General features: G+C 35.8%; 2 protein-coding genes across 14 annotated transcripts in view; one reads left to right on the top strand and one right to left on the bottom strand.

Moving 5' to 3' along the window:
• LOC110376632 (coiled-coil domain-containing protein AGAP005037) overlaps positions 1-5,859 on the bottom strand; it is a 283,012-nt gene extending 277,153 nt beyond the window's left edge. For 9 of the 13 annotated variants that reach the window (XR_010276625.1, XR_010276626.1, XM_049837574.2 and 6 more), the window contains exon 1: positions 5,233-5,858. The gene's annotated coding sequence lies outside the window, so the exon portion shown is untranslated. Of the gene's footprint in view, positions 1-5,232 lie in introns of all 13 variants that reach the window. The other 4 variants (XM_049837603.2, XM_064035437.1, XM_049837595.2 and 1 more) reach the window with 2 other exon arrangements.
• Positions 5,860-8,619: 2,760 nt separating this feature from the next.
• On the top strand, positions 8,620-18,489 carry Meigo (medial glomeruli). The gene is made up of 8 exons (XM_049837757.2): positions 8,620-8,820; positions 8,921-9,144; positions 9,746-9,868; positions 10,351-10,584; positions 11,573-11,634; positions 12,185-12,332; positions 13,124-13,259; positions 14,192-18,489. Exons 1-8 carry the CDS (start codon positions 8,733-8,735, stop codon positions 14,254-14,256), a joined length of 1,080 nt encoding a protein of 359 aa, XP_049693714.2. The 5' UTR covers positions 8,620-8,732; the 3' UTR covers positions 14,257-18,489.
• The last annotated feature ends 1,146 nt before the right edge of the window (positions 18,490-19,635 follow it).

Below are 19,635 nucleotides of genomic sequence, written 5' to 3'. Positions count from 1 at the left end.
GATACGGTCTATACCTTCTATGAATAAATCTATGTACTTTCAAAAGCGAAATGTTGAGATACCTTTGAAGGAGATAAAGATTGGTGGGCCATTTTGTTGGAGTTCTTATAGGAATCCAAACGGAGGCTAGTGGCACCAAGGAAACTGCTCATGCCTGGCTACGTATAGATAAAAATATGGCATAAACATCATAGTGTTTTATGAAACCCGTATTTCGTACTTACATGGTATTTTTTTATAACCTATGATTAGAGTACCGGATATTTTTCATGAAATATTTTTCGTTTTAAGCGTTCTGAGTATCGATGTAAGTCCTATGTTCAAAAATAGACCGCCTATGACAGAACTGTTTTTGGAGTCAGAACTTATTTTGGTTAAGTTAGTAGTCACAGTTTTTGTATCAAACCGGTAAAGAAAAACCGAAAAGGAAATACCCGAATGCAGTCACGAAAAAATGTTTCAACTTTATCTCTGACCTACCAGAGCGGAATCCTGCTGAAAACCGTACCTACGTAAGTACGAGCATTGATGGGTTTGCTCCCGTGGTGTGACAATAGTCAAATATATTGTTCCTAGCAATAAAGGAACCTTCTGTGAGGTAAGTGTGTAGGTAAGTCGGTCGTGTAATCGTGTTGTTTGATCTTCGATTGGTTGCATCACGGTAAAATAAATATTAATACCTACGAAGTCAAACTGTAGTCGAAGATTAAAAGTAATAAAAATATTCAGAATTCATTCATTAAGTATTATTTGTTAGCCGTTTTACGTCAAGCGTTACAGGTATTTTTATATCATCGCATTCACGTTTCTTTTTCAGTCGACAAATCTCAATACGACAACGACTTCTTTTACCTATTTTACTTTCAGTGTCTTTTGAAGTTGTTTTTATTTTCAACCTATTCATTAGCCATACCACCCTTACGTGTTTATTAGTCCGCTGATATGCCTATTACCACAAGTACCGCAGGTATCATAACATAATACTTAATTACATGCATAAAATGATTCCCCCAGGCATCGAATAAAACTGCTGCCACATAAAGTGTTCATGAAAGCGTAAAATAAACACATAGCTACGCAACAGCCTACCGCACAATGTTCAATCATGCCTGATGTATAATCCCATGGTGGGCATTTAATCCCTACATATCCAGAACGCCGGCCAATTCAGGTTATCGGTAGGTACTTAGGATTATCCATTCAGCATTCAACTATTATTGCGCCCAATGGAATGGCCACTTCTAGATACCTATTCATCCTTTACAGCTTCATCCGATCGATGCAAGAATATTGCTGCAATTAATTAATCAATAGCTGCATGTGCTGGTATGAAATCGTCGTTTATTGGAAGGTATTTACTCAAATGATGATTTATTTATTTATTTATTCAATGCTTCTGCACATTTCATACAAGGCGGACTTAAGAGGACGAATTGGAATTTTTGGCGCCAAGGATGTCAATTTTTCTCAGTAAATACAAAACGGATCAAAATACAACTTGGTTACCTGAAAGTTCATGATATAAACCTTATTTTGTTAGTTGTAGAAACATGATTAGGTAACTTTTATAACGGAGAAAAATATATCAAACATACCTCTTTTTAAAAAGAGATTCACATATTATGGGCAAACGGGACCGATTAAAGCCTCTTAACTTTTTTAGTAGTTGAGTATATACATACTCTTTAAAATTGTAGTAGGATTTTTTATCAAATTATCATTTCTAAATAATAAAATTACAAAACCATTTTGTCGCTTACGACTTTTAGTTATAAGCTAGCGCGCGTATTGTTATCCTCGCCCCGCTCAGACGCTCCGACCCCTTTTGGCGCCTTAGATGCGCGTGCCGGTTATGGAATTATTGTTGACCACTTCCTCGCCTTAACGCTATAGGCGTTTTCTCCCAGTCTACCTTTGGGTGATGGAGAAATACCTGTGGTAGGTGCTAAGATTTTGATGATGTATGATAATAATGATGGCTTGTTAGGCCTTTCGAGCAAGGTGGCTGCCCTCTTAAGTCAGCTAGATGCGCGAAACACATTATGTGCATAATGTTATGTTTTTTTCAGTAAAATTAGAAATGGGAAATAAAATTGGAAATGGGAAGGAAGAAGAAGGTGATAATAGCTTTCTGTGAGCACCTCTCTAGTTATCTTGGACTACGACAACGCACAATGGTCTAATGTGCTTGAAGTCAGTAAGTCGATAAGTTAAAAGGACATTAAGTATGCCAAAGTAGATAAAGCACCATAATTACATGGACTTTTAACAAAAATAACAATGACTTAAAAATTCAAACCAAAATAAATTAAAATAAAATTGAATATGACTCGCAAGGCCAAATCTATCATTTATTCGTATTTAATTACAAACTAATAACTTTTTAACGATCTAGCCTACCTAGCCGACCTTCTCAGATTGTGAACTAAGTGACCACTCTACGCAGATAAATAAATAGGTAAGTAAGAAATGAGTTCTTGTTATCATCATCATTGTGGAACGTATCTTGGATACTACTCGATGAGGGTGACAGCATATAACAAGGCTACAGGGATTTCTTTTCCTTTCTTTTTTTGGCATGGCATTTCGCAGCCGCGTACTGCTTAACCGGACTTTCGAAAGGCCCGAACGGAAATACTGAAAACTAAAATCAAATATTTTAAGGAGCCACACAGATGTGATGATTTTTTAATCGTGTTTTAGGTTACCTAGTTTTTTTACTTAGCCATGCTGCTTTTCTATACTAATATTATAAAGCTGAAGAGTTTGTTTGTTTGTTTGCTTGTTTGAACGCGGTAATCTCAAGAACTGAAAAAAAAGAACTGGACCGATTTGAAATTCCTTCAGTGTTAGATAGGCCATTTATAGAGGAAGGCTATAGGCTTTTTTTATCCGGGTTCGTGCCGTGGTTCCCACGGGATGCGGGTGAAACCGCTGACAGAAGCTATAAAATATAAAGTTACTAACAATAGTTCAAGGTCCGGCAAATTTTTGCAACTTTAACTTTTATAAAAATAAAATAATGTTTTTTTCGGACAAGTAAAATCCACATGGGTTGGGTTTTATGCCGAGTGGCAGTTTTACATGGATCAAATGGTCCTGTGTGTTGAAAAGACAGAAATAGGTGCCTAAATGAAATACTCAAATAAAAAAGAATCACACTACTGCATACACAGTATTAAGTATTTATTAAAATTTTATAAACTGCAATAGCTGCTAGCGATTTGGCTGATTTAGTCATCGGCGTATTGAGCAGCGATAAAAAATATATTTTTACTTTAAAAATTTTATATTTTGTGTTTGGAAAGCGGTTTATTGGTTTTTATGTTTAAGTATATATCTTTTTTATTGTTTAGCTTGGGTACTATACCTTTGGACATATTACATCTGTTTTCCCTAAGTGGGGCATTCCCTAAGCCGCGCTTCATTCTATGCGTGGTGTAAGTATATTTTACTCAGAAGATCGTTCCTATTGTCGTCAGATAGGACGCGAACCTACTTAATTATAATATTGCGAATAGGTAAAAAACTCATTTTTCCTAAGTAGGTAGGTGTTGGGTATACAACATTGCAATTTCATTCATATTTCGAGATAATGGACCAACATACGATTATACGATGTTTACGTGTAAAGTTCAATGTCAAAGGAAAGACCTCATCTAAATATAGATCTGTACGAGTGTCATCATGAGTGACGCAATGGCATACATTTTGAGTAGGTGCCTTCTTAATAGTATTTAATTTATATCTATGTATTTTGAAAATCACTATTAAGATTTGCCTACATGCCTACAACATGTGAAACTACAACACGTAGTTTTCTATTAAATTTTTTATTTGCTTGTCTTAATACGTGTGACATCCATTCTTTACAAGGGATACTGGGTTGCCCGGGTATCCGGGTTGAGGAACTCACACAGGCAGTCGCATCTTATAAAACACTGGTAGGTACCCAGCTACATTTGGTTACAAGGAAAGCCGACCCCAACATCATCGGGAAATGACGAGTCCGGTTAAGCAGTACACGGCCTCCTAGGCTGAACTGTGGGATGCCATACCAAAAAAAAAAGGGAAATGACGATGAAACCAGTAGCTAGAAGGTTTAGGTAGATACCGTTTAGATACATACGTGCAGTTACCTTCTACGTGACTAAAGATTTATTACTTTTGACTAACCTACCAATTACGTGCAGCCTTCAAAGATTTCGTGTCTAGGCTACCTACCTACTAAAATTACCATTTTACGAATAGTAGAATTACTAATAGATTCGTGTGCTATGTAAAAGTAGGTCCTGCTTAGCAAGCAAGCAAGTTATTAGGTGTACCTACATACCTTATTTATTGCGTCACTACCCAGTCAGAGCAAATACCAATTTCAAGCATATTTATAAATCTACCAATATCAAGCACGCAGACAAAGTTTAGTAGTAAAATTAAAAGCGGTAAATTTTTTTTTTCCCGAGAGATAGGTATGTCTCTTCACTCTATGCTTCTTAAGGATAGGTTATAACCGTGAAATTACCTACCTACGAAACTACACTGAGTGTGGCCCGACACGCTCTTGGCCGGTTTTATTCCTAGATAATGGCACGGAACCCTTGGTGTGTCGACTTGGACTTGGCCGGCTTTTTTTTCCTACAAACCATGGTAAGTACGACAATACGTAAGTAGGTATGTACCTACTTCCCTAACTATAGTTTACTACGTAGAGAGCCTAATACCAGGTTGATTGGTATTATAGGTGCCTCAGTACATAGGTGGCGAGTTATTTAATATTACCTAACGAGTCTGACGTCACTCTTAATGCAAGGGCCTACTGATATGGTGAGTAGAGACCACAGAAGACCTACCTAAGTATATGTCAACGCGATAAACTAACGACATAGAAGTTAATTAAACGAGCGGCTGAAGTAGCCAGTTGGGATTAAACCGTCATAAAACTAAATTAGGTCACACTTACATTAGGTAGGTTCCTATAAATGAGAAGGAATCTAATGGTACCTACGTAGGTACTAATATACGTGTAGGTACTACCTAACTCTACCTTTAAAAAGTTTCGTAGTAGAGAGGTATGTAATGCGCCGTCAATGTCTGGCTGAAACGAGACCTAGGTAGAAACCTATATAGTATTAACCTTATACTAGTACTTAGATTATTACTTAATAATAAACAAGTACCTACCTACATATGAACAAGCCTTTACATAAAGAAATAATAAAAGTTTAAACTTACTTCAAAAGTTAAGCTGTGTTCGTTTTCCTTCGAAACAACATTCAAACTTAATCACATTTTTGAACAAACACAAGAAATACTTGTTATTACACAAGTTCACGTTATAACAACAGAAACCATTGTTATCCGAAACATGACTCATGCTGCAGAAAATATTCCCGTAGAGGTAGAGACCACTTGAATTTGCCGCTAATAAGTCATACTAAGTAATATCACTTCAACTAGTACCTACTAGCTTATCTTGTCTTCACTGTCATTCACATTACGACACAGACACACATCGTTATTAAAGTTATTCAAATTTTATTTCAAAATCCGAAACAACACTGAACACAAGTAAATCACAACTTGGACTAAACTTTACTAACTTAGATTAAGTACATAGATAACTTCCAACAGTTGCTTAACAACTTCGTAATATCTTCGTGTTCGAATTTAATGTTGAATTATTGTATTATATCGTACTTCTGGCCGGAAACGGGCCGTCTGCTGTGTTTAATGATAGTCAACAATAAAAAATAACCTTTTACGCTTAGTGTTCAACTTCATAGCTAAAGCATTTTTTGTAAAACGAAGGCCATACAAACGTGTGGTAGAGTAAGCCTTTACACAATACGATAGAGTTGATTTTACTAATTATGGAAGACGCTCTTTGCCGCGTTCCGTTTTACCAAATTCCAATTGGAATTATTAGGTACGCGCCGATTAAATACCTTATATGGTATTGACAACTGACACTTTTTAATATTTTTGGATAAACTGCAAAAAACCTTTACAAATATTTCAAATACATTCTATTTAGGTACGCGCCTCCTGAATACCTATTAAAATATGGTTGAGTATTGAATAATGTTATGTTTGTAAAGTACAGTGTTTCAAATACACAATTAAAGAAACTTAGGTATTATTTTTTGGTTTTTATTACTGTACAGGTGGATTAAAGTAACAATTTCTTATTATAAAATTCAGAAATTGTATTAATGCCCTCTATCGCAATTGCAGTAAAACTCGGCTGGTTAGAAGCGGTGGTGTCTTAGTAGTTCGACTTTAAAAACATAGATGGCGTTAAACTAAATCCTTGTAGAACATTGATTTTTTTAGAATGCTTGACCCAAGAAGTTAATGTTGTGACTGGAGGCAAAGGGAAATCAGGGTTGCCACATCATTCGGCACAACTGGGCAATAAACTCGAATACACGTATGTACATGAAAGTTTGGGGAGGGCTGCTCGGCTTTGACGCACATGTACACTAGACCGGGGACAACTAGGGCATGCAATACCGCCGTGTTGTCGTCGAGGCAATAGGCAGCGGCGACCTTTCGCGTCCTTCCCTGGTTCAAGCCATGGTCCGGAGCTTGAGGGAATGAGAAGCCGTCGTCTCCTTCTGGAAGCAGTCATGCTCGAGAAGGAGACGGAGGAGCGACTGCGAGTAGCACCTCTCATCCCAGCCGCTGTAGTAGACCAGGAAAACACCACGGGCGCCAAGGGTCGAGAGTTCGGGTGGCTCATCGTTCCACCGTCTGCATAGACAACAGACCCGTGTCAGCGGCGCGCGTTGTTCCACGGGCTCCTCAGGGAGATGTCAGCAAACCCAGTGGGGCCCAGCAGGGCCAAGGCCTGCCGGGGCTGCGGGATTGTTCGAAAGAGTTACCGCGACCCTGGTCCATAAAACGCCTACTAAAAAACATGGCTTTTAGACAGAAAGAGTCTGTCATTTGATGATTTAACATAAAAAAGGGCTTTCACCTCAATTAAAAATATATTTTTTTACGGTAATTCTTAACGTTCATCCCATCTTATGACGGGGTCGGCTTTCCGTATCTTCCTTCTTCCACTTCGCTCTTTCCTCCTGAATAGAGATCTTCCTCTTCGAGTTCACAGATTTTCATGTCATTCATTATACGACACTCGACCACCACGGTTTCGGCCTGCCTTTGCGCCTTTGACAGGGTATATTGAGATTGAGTATCACATTCACACTACCGGTGTCCTCAGGTGTCACTCCTTTTTACAAGTCCGTACCACCGCAGCCGTTTCTCTTGCATTTTGTCGGCGACATCGCGTAAGGATGATACTGATATGTTTTTTGTAACGGCCCACGTCACAAAAAACGTTTACCACCTTATACTTTGCATATTTATTTAGTTTTTGCTTTAAGACTACCCAATCTTATTGTTATAATATCACATTTTAAAAAAATACAAAAATTACCGTTTTACCGGTAAAAATATTTTTATTACAGATTTTTTACCGGTAATTTTTGTTTTACCGAAATTGCATGCAGTAGGGACAACATCGGGACAGCATTAATCAGCAAGCTTGGTGATAAAATCGAATAATAAAGAAAAAGTCGTGGTTGCCCAGTGTGATTTTACTTAGGTAAATTCTGTAATCAGGTGTATTCACAAAAATAACCATGTCAATATAGCCAATACTGCATTGCTTGTGTGACTAGTATTTGTTAATGACTAATCAAAATTCTATAAAATAACAAATTACTGGCCGCATTTGCAAAAAAAGGAAACTTGCAATACACCATCTCGAAAGAAGGGTGGTACACCACACACCGCACGTAAGGCCTAACCTTAGGCCCCTCGATCTAGTTTGTGCATTGCAATAAAAAAATACCCACTGGGAAGTTTTCTTGTTGAGAATTAAAAAAAATGTTTTCAATAACTTTCTAGATGGCGATGTACCTGTTACGCTGGGCCTTTACCAAAATACCCAGGACCCAGACTAGACAAAAACATGGCACCGAACCCTTCATAACCTGCGGCAAGATTGAATTTTACAGATTCTTGCATAAATTGATTGCATAATCTCTCGGGTCGTCCTGATTAGGATCTGATCGACTCCTTTTATTCCCTACTTTCAATTTTTAAATTGTCATACTGTAATTTTCGTTACCTATTCATGTCCTTGCTAAGATATGGCGTGACGCTTCGTTCCATGCAGTAATGTACCAAGATCAACGACATCTAGCCAGCAGCTGCTAGGGAAAGAAGAAATCACTGTTATGGGCAATCTTCAATATTAACTCTACACAGTTAATATATCATATTGCGCAATGTAATTGATCGTTCTAGGGAGCATGAACGCCTTGAAACTATAAAAAAAATTAGGACCAAGGACTTACCCCAAAAACAGTCCATCGCATACAAAGTTCATGGCTTAGTAACAAGTTTGCATTTAGCTTACCTGTAAAATTTCATTTTCATTAATATACCTATGTGTAACTTTGTAACTAATATTTTAGCGTTGCTAAAATATATCTCAATGGATTTAAGATAATTCGTGCAAATACAATTAAATAAATGGATGACGTTGACCGGTTGACGTTGATAGTTCTGAAGGAACACGTGGACGAATGACAGCTAGAAAGTTTGTCTCTTTTTAATTAGTTCTAAAAAAGTGAGATAGATTATTCAGATTTGATTATTTGACCTTGTGGTTGAGATTAGTAAATTGATTGGACGATGAACGTTTACAATTTGGGCTTATGTCAAGCGTACTCTTGAACATCGACGTTGATTCTCCGAATAAAAATAATCAAGATTTATTTCTGTGCACTCGCATCTTTAACAGAGGTAATATAAATTAGTAGTTTTTTCGCTAAGGAACAAGTTTATCCTGTGTATTTTGCGTTGTGTTACTAATTTCATTGATGTTTTTATTAAATTCTTACAGTCTCTGCGTGGCATAAATTGGTCGGCGAAATGGCCAAAAGCCGAAGTGAAATCAGATTTATTGTGTATGCGGGTGCAATATTCGTATGCTACTTCATATATGGAATGTTACAAGAGAAAATAACAAGGGGGAAATATGGAGAAAATAATGAGAAATTCACTTGTACGTTATCACTAGTTTTAACCCAATGCATCGTTAATTACGTCTTCGTTCAACTTTTAATGGTAAGTACAGGTCGTAATTAATCGTTTAATTAGAACTTATATACCTAATAATTCCGCCAGTCGTGTGTAAAGTGTTCAGTCTGGTCTTCATCCTAACATATGGTAAGATTTCTATGCAACTGGCTCAGTGTCAACTTGAATTCTAACTAAAACCATTAATCAAATAAAAACTTATATTAGTTTATTGAATTTAGGTCCATTATTTGCTAAATATATTGTTCAGAATGTTAGACATTTTATCATCATTACTATTTAATTACCTTGCCCAGATTTCAGACCCGAGTAACATTTCAGTGGATCTATGTACAAAGAGTAACTGCGTTACACTTCACAAAATCAGTTTGTTTTAAGGTACTTTTTGAATGCTAACTACAAACTGCCAACTACATATTAAATAAGTACTACCAGTAGTACAGGTGTGGCTGATTTAATGCACTCGCAGCACATGCGTTTGGTAGTTGCACTTGGTAGTTGGTATTCAAAACGTACCTTTACCTATATTGGATTAAAGTCAAACAAAAGTTACTTTATAATATTTTAGCTAGTAGTCAGTAGACAGATTGTTTGAATATGATTATTGAATATGTTTTATTTCTTACAGTTGTCATGGAAGAAGGAATCAGACTCTACAAGAAAAATATATTATTTCTCATCAGCCCTAACGTACCTTTTAGGTATGGTGTGCTCTAACATGGCATTGCAATGGATCAATTACCCAACACAGGTAATTCCTTTGAACATAAAATTTTCTATTTTATGTTGATATTACTAACATTTAATTAATTTTGTATCAATTAAGTATGTCAAACTTGACTGCAAACTGCACTTGTTGAATTTCAAAACTTACAAAAAGAAAACCAATCAAAACGCCCGCCCTTCACCACTTTCTATCTGTTTTTTTGCTGGGAAGATGAAAATTTGAGATAATAACCAAAAATTATTCAAAAGTACTGAAGTTTAAGTCTTATAGTCATTCTAGTCTTTCTAATATGTACTCCTTAACATTTTAATGCAAGACCGGTCATTGGTGTTGGTGCTTTTGTCTCTAATAAGGCCCTTTAACATGTAACTTTTGACCAAAGAAGCTGTAATTTTAGCAAAATGTTCAAAATGTTTGTTTGTCTAGCCATCAATCCTACGTTAAACCTCATGTTATTATGGATGTAGAATAACGTTTTATTCCATTTTTTAATTTTACATTTTCAGGTGGTCGGCAAAGCAGCGAAGCCGATTCCAGTAATGATACTTGGTGTTCTAATTGGGCATAAATCCTACCCAATGAAGAAGTACCTGTTTGTTTTACTGATAGTCCTTGGAGTAATCATGTTCATGTACAAGGATCAAGGCAAGAAGAGTGTTGAAGACTCCTCGGGTTTAGGAATTGGGGAGGTGCTGCTGTTTCTGTCCCTGACTATGGACGGCCTCACTGGTGCTGTGCAGGTAAATTGATAGATTTTTTGTAGTTTTCTTTAAACACAAGAAAAACAATGTGTAGTAGTGTTATATAGCAGAAAAATAGGCAGTCGCTCCGTGATACATTTTGGTACTTGCATTTTGTTCCCTACAATTTTGGTGCTAGGCCAAAATAGTTGGGAAAACAGAACGGAATATTTACATGCAATAGATTTCATCATTATTTTAAATATTAAGACAAAATTATACTTACAGATTCGATATCGTAGGAAACGGTCACTGAATTTGTAATTAATTGTTGAACTTCATAGTAATGTCACAGTATAGTTTATTTTAAAACAGGTTCACAACTACTACTCGCAGTTGTAGTGGCATCAATTTCTATTTTGAGAGTCTAATTAGGTTAGTGAGTGTGCCTTTTCATCGGGTATTCGATTCGGGGTTCGATCTACCTATATATAGCGTACTATCTATACTTCTATACTAATGTTATAAAGAGGAAAACTTTGTTTGTTTGGTTGTAATGAATAAACTCAAAAACTACTGGACCGATTTTAAATATTCTTTCACCATTAGAAAGCTATATTGTATACTGCGAGTAACATAGGCTATATTTTATCCCGGTGCAGGCAGTACCTCCCATGGGACGCGGGTATAACCGCGGGAAAACGGCTAGTAGTAAATAAAGCCTATTTTAAAGCTAAAAATGATATCTTATTTCTTCATAAAGTTATTAGAAGGCAATAACCACAACAAATCTATGTAATAGGAGAATACAATTATTTTATAGATTTATAAGTTTCTGAGATTAGAGAAAACGGGACCTTATATTTAATGCTTTACTGTCTGTCTGTCAAGATGCTGTTCCTCATGGACCGTGATAGTTAGACAAATAAGAATAAATGATGAAAGTACAACAAACGTGCCCTTCCTGCGCTAGTCCTACTAGAACCTATTACCTGTTTTTCTTTATGTCAACGTGATTTGCATTTAAGAATGTAATTTTAATTTACAGGAACGCATCAAGAGTGAATCTTCACCTTCAGCCTACCTTATGATGATGAACACTAACTGGTGGTATGTTATGACTTATTCAATTAAACACACCCATTAATTATTTAAAATTAATTTTAAAAAGCTGGGCAGACTGTGCGAGTAAGCCAAGCGAATGTAGGAAATGAAAGTGATAGTTGAAATGCAAAGGCTTTGCGAATGAGATATCTATGTGCTGCTGCGCCGCTGGTTAATCTACACAGCGAATATGTATGTGATATGTACAAAAATGTTCATTCATGTAAGCAAAAGCTAATAATAGTCGCAACACCCCCAAATTGTGTAACTCTTCAGTAGAAAACCTTCGTTTTCAATAAACATGTACCTACTATACCAGCTTGCGCCAGCGGTTTCACCTGCGTCCCATGAGAAATGCTCCAGGCACCCAGATAAAAATTACCCTCCTTGGAATGGATTATTTAATGCTAAGATTTTTTTATTTCAAATCGGTCCAGGAGTGCCCAAGATAAACTCATTTAAACAAACCAGCTCTCCAGCTTTATAATTTTCATTTAGATTTTAATCCATTTCTCAAAACAGACGCTTCAATTTGTGTGTAATAATATAATTTCAGGTCATCACTGATACTGTCAATAGGCGTGTTGTTGAGTGGTGAAATATTCAAGTTCTTCGTGTTCGTGTCCACTTATCCTGAAGTTATTATTTACCTCGTCGGACTGGCCGTCGTCGGCGCTATGGGGCAAATGTTCATATTTTATATGGTAAGCATGATTTAATGTTGACACTGTATAACCTAGGTACCCAGAAGTTGTATCGGTGGCCTTCTTCTTGGCGTGTTGATGGCAGACAACTATACATTTCTAATAACCAGGATTTTGTCATTCATGCGGCATCTTTCGTGTACTTGTGTTGGGGCACATTGCACAGCAAACAAGATGCCGTAATGTCAACAAACTAACAGACTCCATTATGGTTTTCTACCCACTAATTCTTCAGATGATATTTAAAGTTTATAAATAATCACAAGTTGTTCAGAATTTCTTTAGTGGTGCCATCTAGTAATCTTGCCGTAAAGCGCTTGGCGCGTAATTTGCGGTTCCGACCTAACTCCCCATTCTAATCTTCATAGATGGCTCCCGTTTACCCAACTTGCCAAGCACTGAATCGTAAAGGCATGTGGCGCCATCTACACGTTTATATATAGATCTATCAAGTAGTTAGTAAAGATGCAACTAGATGAAATCAAGTTTCTACTACTTCCAAATTTATCTTTATCTTTATCCAACGTAGTGAAACTGAACATTTTAGTTGTTCAGCTATATCATAATTGCAATAGCCTACACTATAGTCCACTGCTCATGCATTGGCCTAACCAATTACTTAATGTGAATTTCGCTTTGCCAAAGGCCAATACCAATTTACCCGATATCCCAGTGTATATTTCATACGAGTATGTATGTATAATAATTTAAAAAAATATTTAATTCGCACACGCATTTGATTGCTGAAATACTGGGGACCACAAGATAATAAAAATTATGATTTTTTCCAGGTGGCTGAATTCGGTCCACTGCCGTGCTCCGTGGTGACCACTACGAGAAAATTCTTCACAGTTCTAACATCAGTCATCATCTTTGGCAACGTATTGCTACCAAGGCAGTGGCTTGGAGCAGTCCTTGTATTTTCAGGTATATTTCTATTGATATTTGTAGTTGTTATCTTATTGTTTAGAAAAGAGGTGACTCAGCGGTATCGAATATTCTATGTAACTTTGGGTTTGCTTACTATTTAGATAGGAGATAGGACTTTGAGAAGACATACTTGGACGGAACAAAAGTCAAAATTCTGTCTCTAAATTAGACTGGAAGCCAACTCCAACATAGTTGGGAAAACGCTTGGAGGATGAGGATGATGAAATAAATTAAATAGATTGTAACTCATCATCATCTGCCGAACCTTTTCCCTAATATAAAGGGGTCGGCTTCCAGGCTAACCGGATGCAGCTGAGTACCAGTGTTTTACAAGAAGCAACTGCCTATCTGACCTCCGCAACCCAGTTACGCAGGCAATACCCCTTAAACCGAGATGTATTGGGTTGCCTGGTGTCAGACTTACTGGCTTATGACTATCCGTAACGTATGTTCAATGACAGCCGGGACCTACAGTTTAACGTGCCCTCCAAAACACAGTAATTGCTGTCTAAAATATACTTAGAAAGTACAAACACATTTGCCTGACCTGAATCGAACCCCTCTCATACTTGAGAGGTCAGTTCTTTACCCACCAGGCCACCACGACTTTTTTAAAGTTAAGTTTTTCACAAGTCCAGACAGGACTTATGAAAAACTTTTTCTATTTTTTTCTAGCAATTACTATCGAAGTAATTGTCAGTTGCCCCCTTGTATCCATGTAAGTAATTCATTGCATTTTCACTCTGCGTGTTTCACTGCGTGTGAGGCCTGTGCCGACCAGTTTGACGATAAGAAGGATGATGATGATGACGATGCATTTTCACTAGTTGATAGTTTATTAACACCTTATAAACAGGACCTCCTTATTGAAGTTGATAAACAAAACTAAAAAAAAACAGTAATACTAATAGAATTCCTTATGTTTTCAGGTCTATTCCTCGACATGTTCTACAGCAAAGGCAAGGCGACTCAAAAGAGAGTGACACAGAAATGATGGCTGACGAATCAGCTTAGAGGCTAACGTGAGCTCCTTCCCAATATTACGTATTGAGTTGTCTTCCATTTTAAATTCTTCCTTTGACATTTTTTTACAATCAGCACATGACATTGATTAAAGGATTTGAATATGCATAGAAATAACAGGGTTACACTGAGATTATTATTTAAATTTTAGTTTAGACCCAGTTTATAATGTAATAATGTTTTGCTATTTTATATTGCTTTTTGCAATACAATAGATTCTATTTTTTCTCAATATTTAAATATTGGGATTTGAGCTCTAATATTATACAAGTTTTACTTACTTTAAGTATTTTATGGTACAAGGTTGTTAGTGTTTCTTAAAAAATGGGATCGCAAATTCCTATAGTATAATCGTAAAAAACTATTGACCTGGCTATGAATGGATAGTTAACGTATCTTGAAGAGTCAGTTGTTAGGTGATTGGCTGAGCAGTAGATATTATTTTTATCAAAAACCTGCAGTTTCATAAGGAAGGCTTAGAAACCTATAGGTACCATTTGTTCACGTGCGAAGCCGGGACTGGTCACTACTATCTAATAAAAAATAATTGTTAATTCTTCAGCAAAATTACTAAATATTGTGATACCGTTTTTTAAGAAACCTTGTTAAAACTGCAGCATATTTAATGACTAAGTAGCAAATGTTTTTAGGATTTTTAAGTAGGTACAGATATTTTGATACGTCAACATCAGCCGCTCATTTATTACTTTATAAGAAGTTCCTTCGTTTCTTTGTCAAAAGTGATTATAATTTACAACAAATTGAACTTAGGGAATGTAGACTAACTGTTATTTTCAAAGGATAAAATGTTAAGATGTACATATCTGTTTTTAATGACAATTTGATGACACGACATAATTTCCGAGACAAAATAGACTTGACTAATTAAGAATTCATGTGTATTGAGTTTGGGGCAAGATCTCTGTAAATAAATTATGTACTCATGAACACACTTTTTTAACTACAATTCATGGGTAAAGTCATTTTTATTGAGTGTCGGAAACCGTATGTCCATGACTGTAATTTGCATTATTCTGTTGTGTAATTTGGAGTGTGAAAGAAAATACATTTTGTATTTAATATTATTTTTGGTCACTACCGAACATTTCTGAATTCGACTAATGACTGTTTTATATTGACTACTTCTAATTTATCTTTTTGTGACTATATTAAAGGGGAATTAGAAATCGCAATGAAACACAAAATCTGAGTTTGGATTGAGATTATTTACTAACATTTTGAACACCACCTTGATTATAAAAATGAGTAGGTTCTCATTGCCTTTAACAATGATCTTTATCTCAACAAAAATGTATGGATGGATGCATTAAAAAAGGTATTCTTGTCTATGACCAAGATAAGAATCACTTTTAGGATGGCCACAGTAACATAGTCTTCCATCATGAATTCATTATATGTACTTAAAATTTAGATGCATTGTTAACTGTTTTGGTGAACTCATTATCCCACCCAAAACAAAAATGTGAAAGACTGCCAAGTTCGATAATATGGGAATGCTTCGCCTATAAAAGAAGTGAGATCTGAATAAGTACCAAGTTCCATACACATACCTCAGTTAAAAATAGTTACTTTTTAATGATGTTACTTGGCAAGTTTTCATACACCTTGTTATAAACCTACTAAACGCAATGAATCAAGTATTTAATTTTCTATTAAAACTTGCCAAGTAACATCATTAAAAAGTAACTATTTTTAACTGAGGTATGTGTATGGAACTTGTTACTTATTCAGATCTCACTTCTGTTATAGGCGAAGCATTCCCATATTATCGAACTTGGCAGTCTTTCACATTTTTGTTTTGGGTGGGATTTCATTTATTTTTGTAAGGTTGTTTATTTTTTTTTTCTTATGATGAAGTTAGTTAAAGAAATGTCTCATTTATACTATCTTTTAGATTTTTTAATATGCACTATGTTTCTTACAAAGAAATGAACTAGATTAACTAAATGGACTAGATTTACCAACTGACTGATATGACATGTTATCATATATTATTTTCGTGGATCAAAGTTACACATTCGTTATTTTCGAAAGTGATTCACACTTGGCCGTTTTCAGATTTTTACTCTACTTTGACTAAATACAAACCTTTGTACCATTCGAAGATATATTATATAAATATAGATAAAATTAGTTCGTTTTAGTTCCTTAGGGGTATAAATTTACACCGGGTATAAAACACCTTCATTATTTTGAAACCGACTCACACTTGGCCATTTTCAGATTTTTCCCTTTACTTTGACATAAAGACCTACCTCCATGCCAAATTTCAAGTCAATACGACCATTGGAAGTGGTCTAGGTTTTTGATGAGTGAGTCAGTGAATCAGTCAGTCAGTGAGTGTATAGTAAAAATAGCGATTTTCTGACGTCAATATCTCAAGAACTACAATAGGTATATTAATGAAATTTTGTATTTTAGATAAGTGAGGGGGTCTCAACAGATACTAGAAATTTGATATGCGTAAATAAAATAGATTTTGAGTTACAGGGGGGTCGAATTTGGCCCGAAATGGTTCGTGTAATATAACCCACGGCCGGTGTGTCGCTTTTTTTGCTCGAACTTGGCGGACACACTGCCGTGTGTCTAGATATGTTGAGGTGCATTTCCATCGATTCCAATTTCATACTATGAAGTTTGTCTACTCAATATCTATGACCTCTCTAGACGACTGTGTCGTGGTGCTCAAAAAGTAAAATAATATATAAAAATATGTAACAAATTTTATTTAATAACTGAATCATATTCATGAAATTATCTTATTCGATTCCATCAATTAAATTTCTTCTTTTACTTTATGTTATTAATAAATTATTATGTTAATATCTGTTCTATATGTTTATATTGGACGAAATAACTTATGGACATGTTTTCTAAATTGGATAATTTATAAATACCTAATTCTTATATATAAATTCGTTTGTTTATTATTTAAAGAGCAATCATTCCAATCTTTTTACTTAGATTATAAGTAGTTCGTAGTGTTGACAAGGGTTACTGCAAAGGTTCGTCCGATAAAGTTTAGTTATTTTTGCTCCGATATAAAGGAGAGGCCGTTTATGCGGTAATCTAAACTCTAACCGTCGTACCACAAAAACTTTTAAACATCTGTTGAATACTTGTCTAAAAAAATGTCAGACGTTGAAATAAGGTCCGTTTTGCAGCCTAACTTTTTTAGATAAGTGTTCAACAGATGTTTAAGTTCTTGTGATTTTTTTTGTGGTAGCTACCTTAGCATTTGAAAAAGAGCTCAAAAAACTGGCAGTGTATAAAGGGCTCAACTGTTGCAATATCTATTTGAATTCGTTTTTAGGCTGTGTTCAAATCAAACTGACTGTGAGCGAAACGTTACGCAATTTATTGTATTTTCATACATATTCACTTTTTCGTTCACATCTCACTGACGATAGGTTATGCGTCATATGGATGAACGCTGACATTCGGCGGCTGACAGTCAGTCTGCTTTGAACGCAGCCTCAAGATGAGAGGCGAATAATATAGTGAATTTGTGAAATATGTGAAATTTCTTTAGATAGAGGATTTGGTAGGTTTTTTTTTCAATTGTTTTTTGTTGTACTGTAGAAGCGAACGCTATTTATCAAAAAAAATGTGTGTGAAAAGATTACTAAGTTAGCTTAATAACCGCCAGTTGCACAAAGCTCCATTAAAGTTTAAGCTTCTTTAAATCTATTCTTTAAAGTGACAGCAATAGATTTAATGAAGTTTTGACTTTAATGGAGCTTTTTGCACCTGACTGTAAGGTAGCTACGTTACTGTCTGAGCTGAGCATTTACATAATATACCATAGCTAGCGAAATAATAAGAGGTGAATTGTAGCAAAACTTGCGTTATGGGTTAAACACACTGAAAATAGTGTAAATGTTTATCCGTTCCACTATGACCACTATAGTATGAATTTGAATTTTAACTTATATGTAAATAATTGTGGAAAGCAGATTAAATTTTTCAGTGTGACTGGTCCCAACGCATGGCCAACCAAATACACTTTGTTACCGATTTCCAAAATGTAAATAATAATAATCTGCAAAGATTACGACTATGATCATCGCATTTAAGTAATATATTGTAAAGTACTAAGACCTTTATTTGACAGAAATATACCTTATACATATTTTATGTACTATATATTTGTGAAATATACTTTTTTAAAGGGTAAAGCTGTGCTGTTGTGTTTTTTTTCTGATTTAATTACATAGCATCTGCAAATATCTGAATCTGAATCCATGCCATACACGTAGTCGTCATATATTCAATCTGTGGCCAAGATACCTCTTAGTGCTGAGTTAAAGTTTCACGAAAGAAGTCCCCCGGAAAATTGTGAAAATATTTTTGTACGTATTTACTGAGCTATTGCGTAGACACTAGCGCTGCGTCTGAGGGACCTCTTTCGTGAAATGGACTTTACATGTTGGAATACTCACTATATTACTGACTCATACTGGCAAGTAAGGACAATAACCGCGTTGACCATCAAATGGTGATAGTAACGACTGACTGTCAATCCAGATTGCTTGCGTCCGTTCCCAATATTATATCTATCTGTTGTTTTGCGTACTAGCGATCTGTAGTAGGAAAGGCCGTTAGTGAGATCTTCATGCCTTTATTCCAAGTGACGTTGTCCCAATTCAGTATCATAGATGGCGCTCCAAGTATCAAATGACTACGAAAACTAGGTTGCGCCTGAAGAGGTTTTCATAGCAAAGTGAACCTACCTAGTAGTGACAGGTCTATACTCCGTATGTACCTATAGATGGCGCTACGAGCATCTCATGGAGAAGGTGTCGCGATATTTATTTATTTAACTGCGTGGACCAAGAATGCTATATTAATTAGGCTTTCGCTTCCCATTGTCTGACCATGACGAGGTTCGAACTCCTTCAGATGGAACTGTAACAATTGATTGCGGGAAACCATATATATTCTTGAAGAGGGTTATACATAAAAAGGTAGAACTGATATTGCCAAGTAGTTACGAGATCTTTATTTAGGATCGGATAGCTTTAGAAGTACTTACATACTAATTTCGTTCTTGAAGCCAGATATCTCAGTGTTTAGTTCAATAGATACTATAATCTTTTTCTGACATTACACTACGATTTACGTTCATATGTAAAGTAAAAATTACCATGACTTCTTTTGGTTAGAATCGAGTTTCATAATTTTACTTTGGTAGATTATGGCTTTACTCTGGCGTCCCCTCTCTGAATAGAATAAATTTCTTACTGATTGTTCATGCCACGATATTATTCCCCCAGCCAGCCAGTGGAGGCAAGTTAGAGATGAGTCCTATCCCTAAAGCACTGCAGGT

The sequence above is a fragment of the Helicoverpa armigera genome, chromosome 1 (assembly GCF_030705265.1).
Source record: "Helicoverpa armigera isolate CAAS_96S chromosome 1, ASM3070526v1, whole genome shotgun sequence".
NCBI classification, from domain to species: Eukaryota; Metazoa; Arthropoda; class Insecta; order Lepidoptera; family Noctuidae; genus Helicoverpa; species Helicoverpa armigera.
This window is presented reverse-complemented; position numbering and strand designations above follow the sequence as displayed.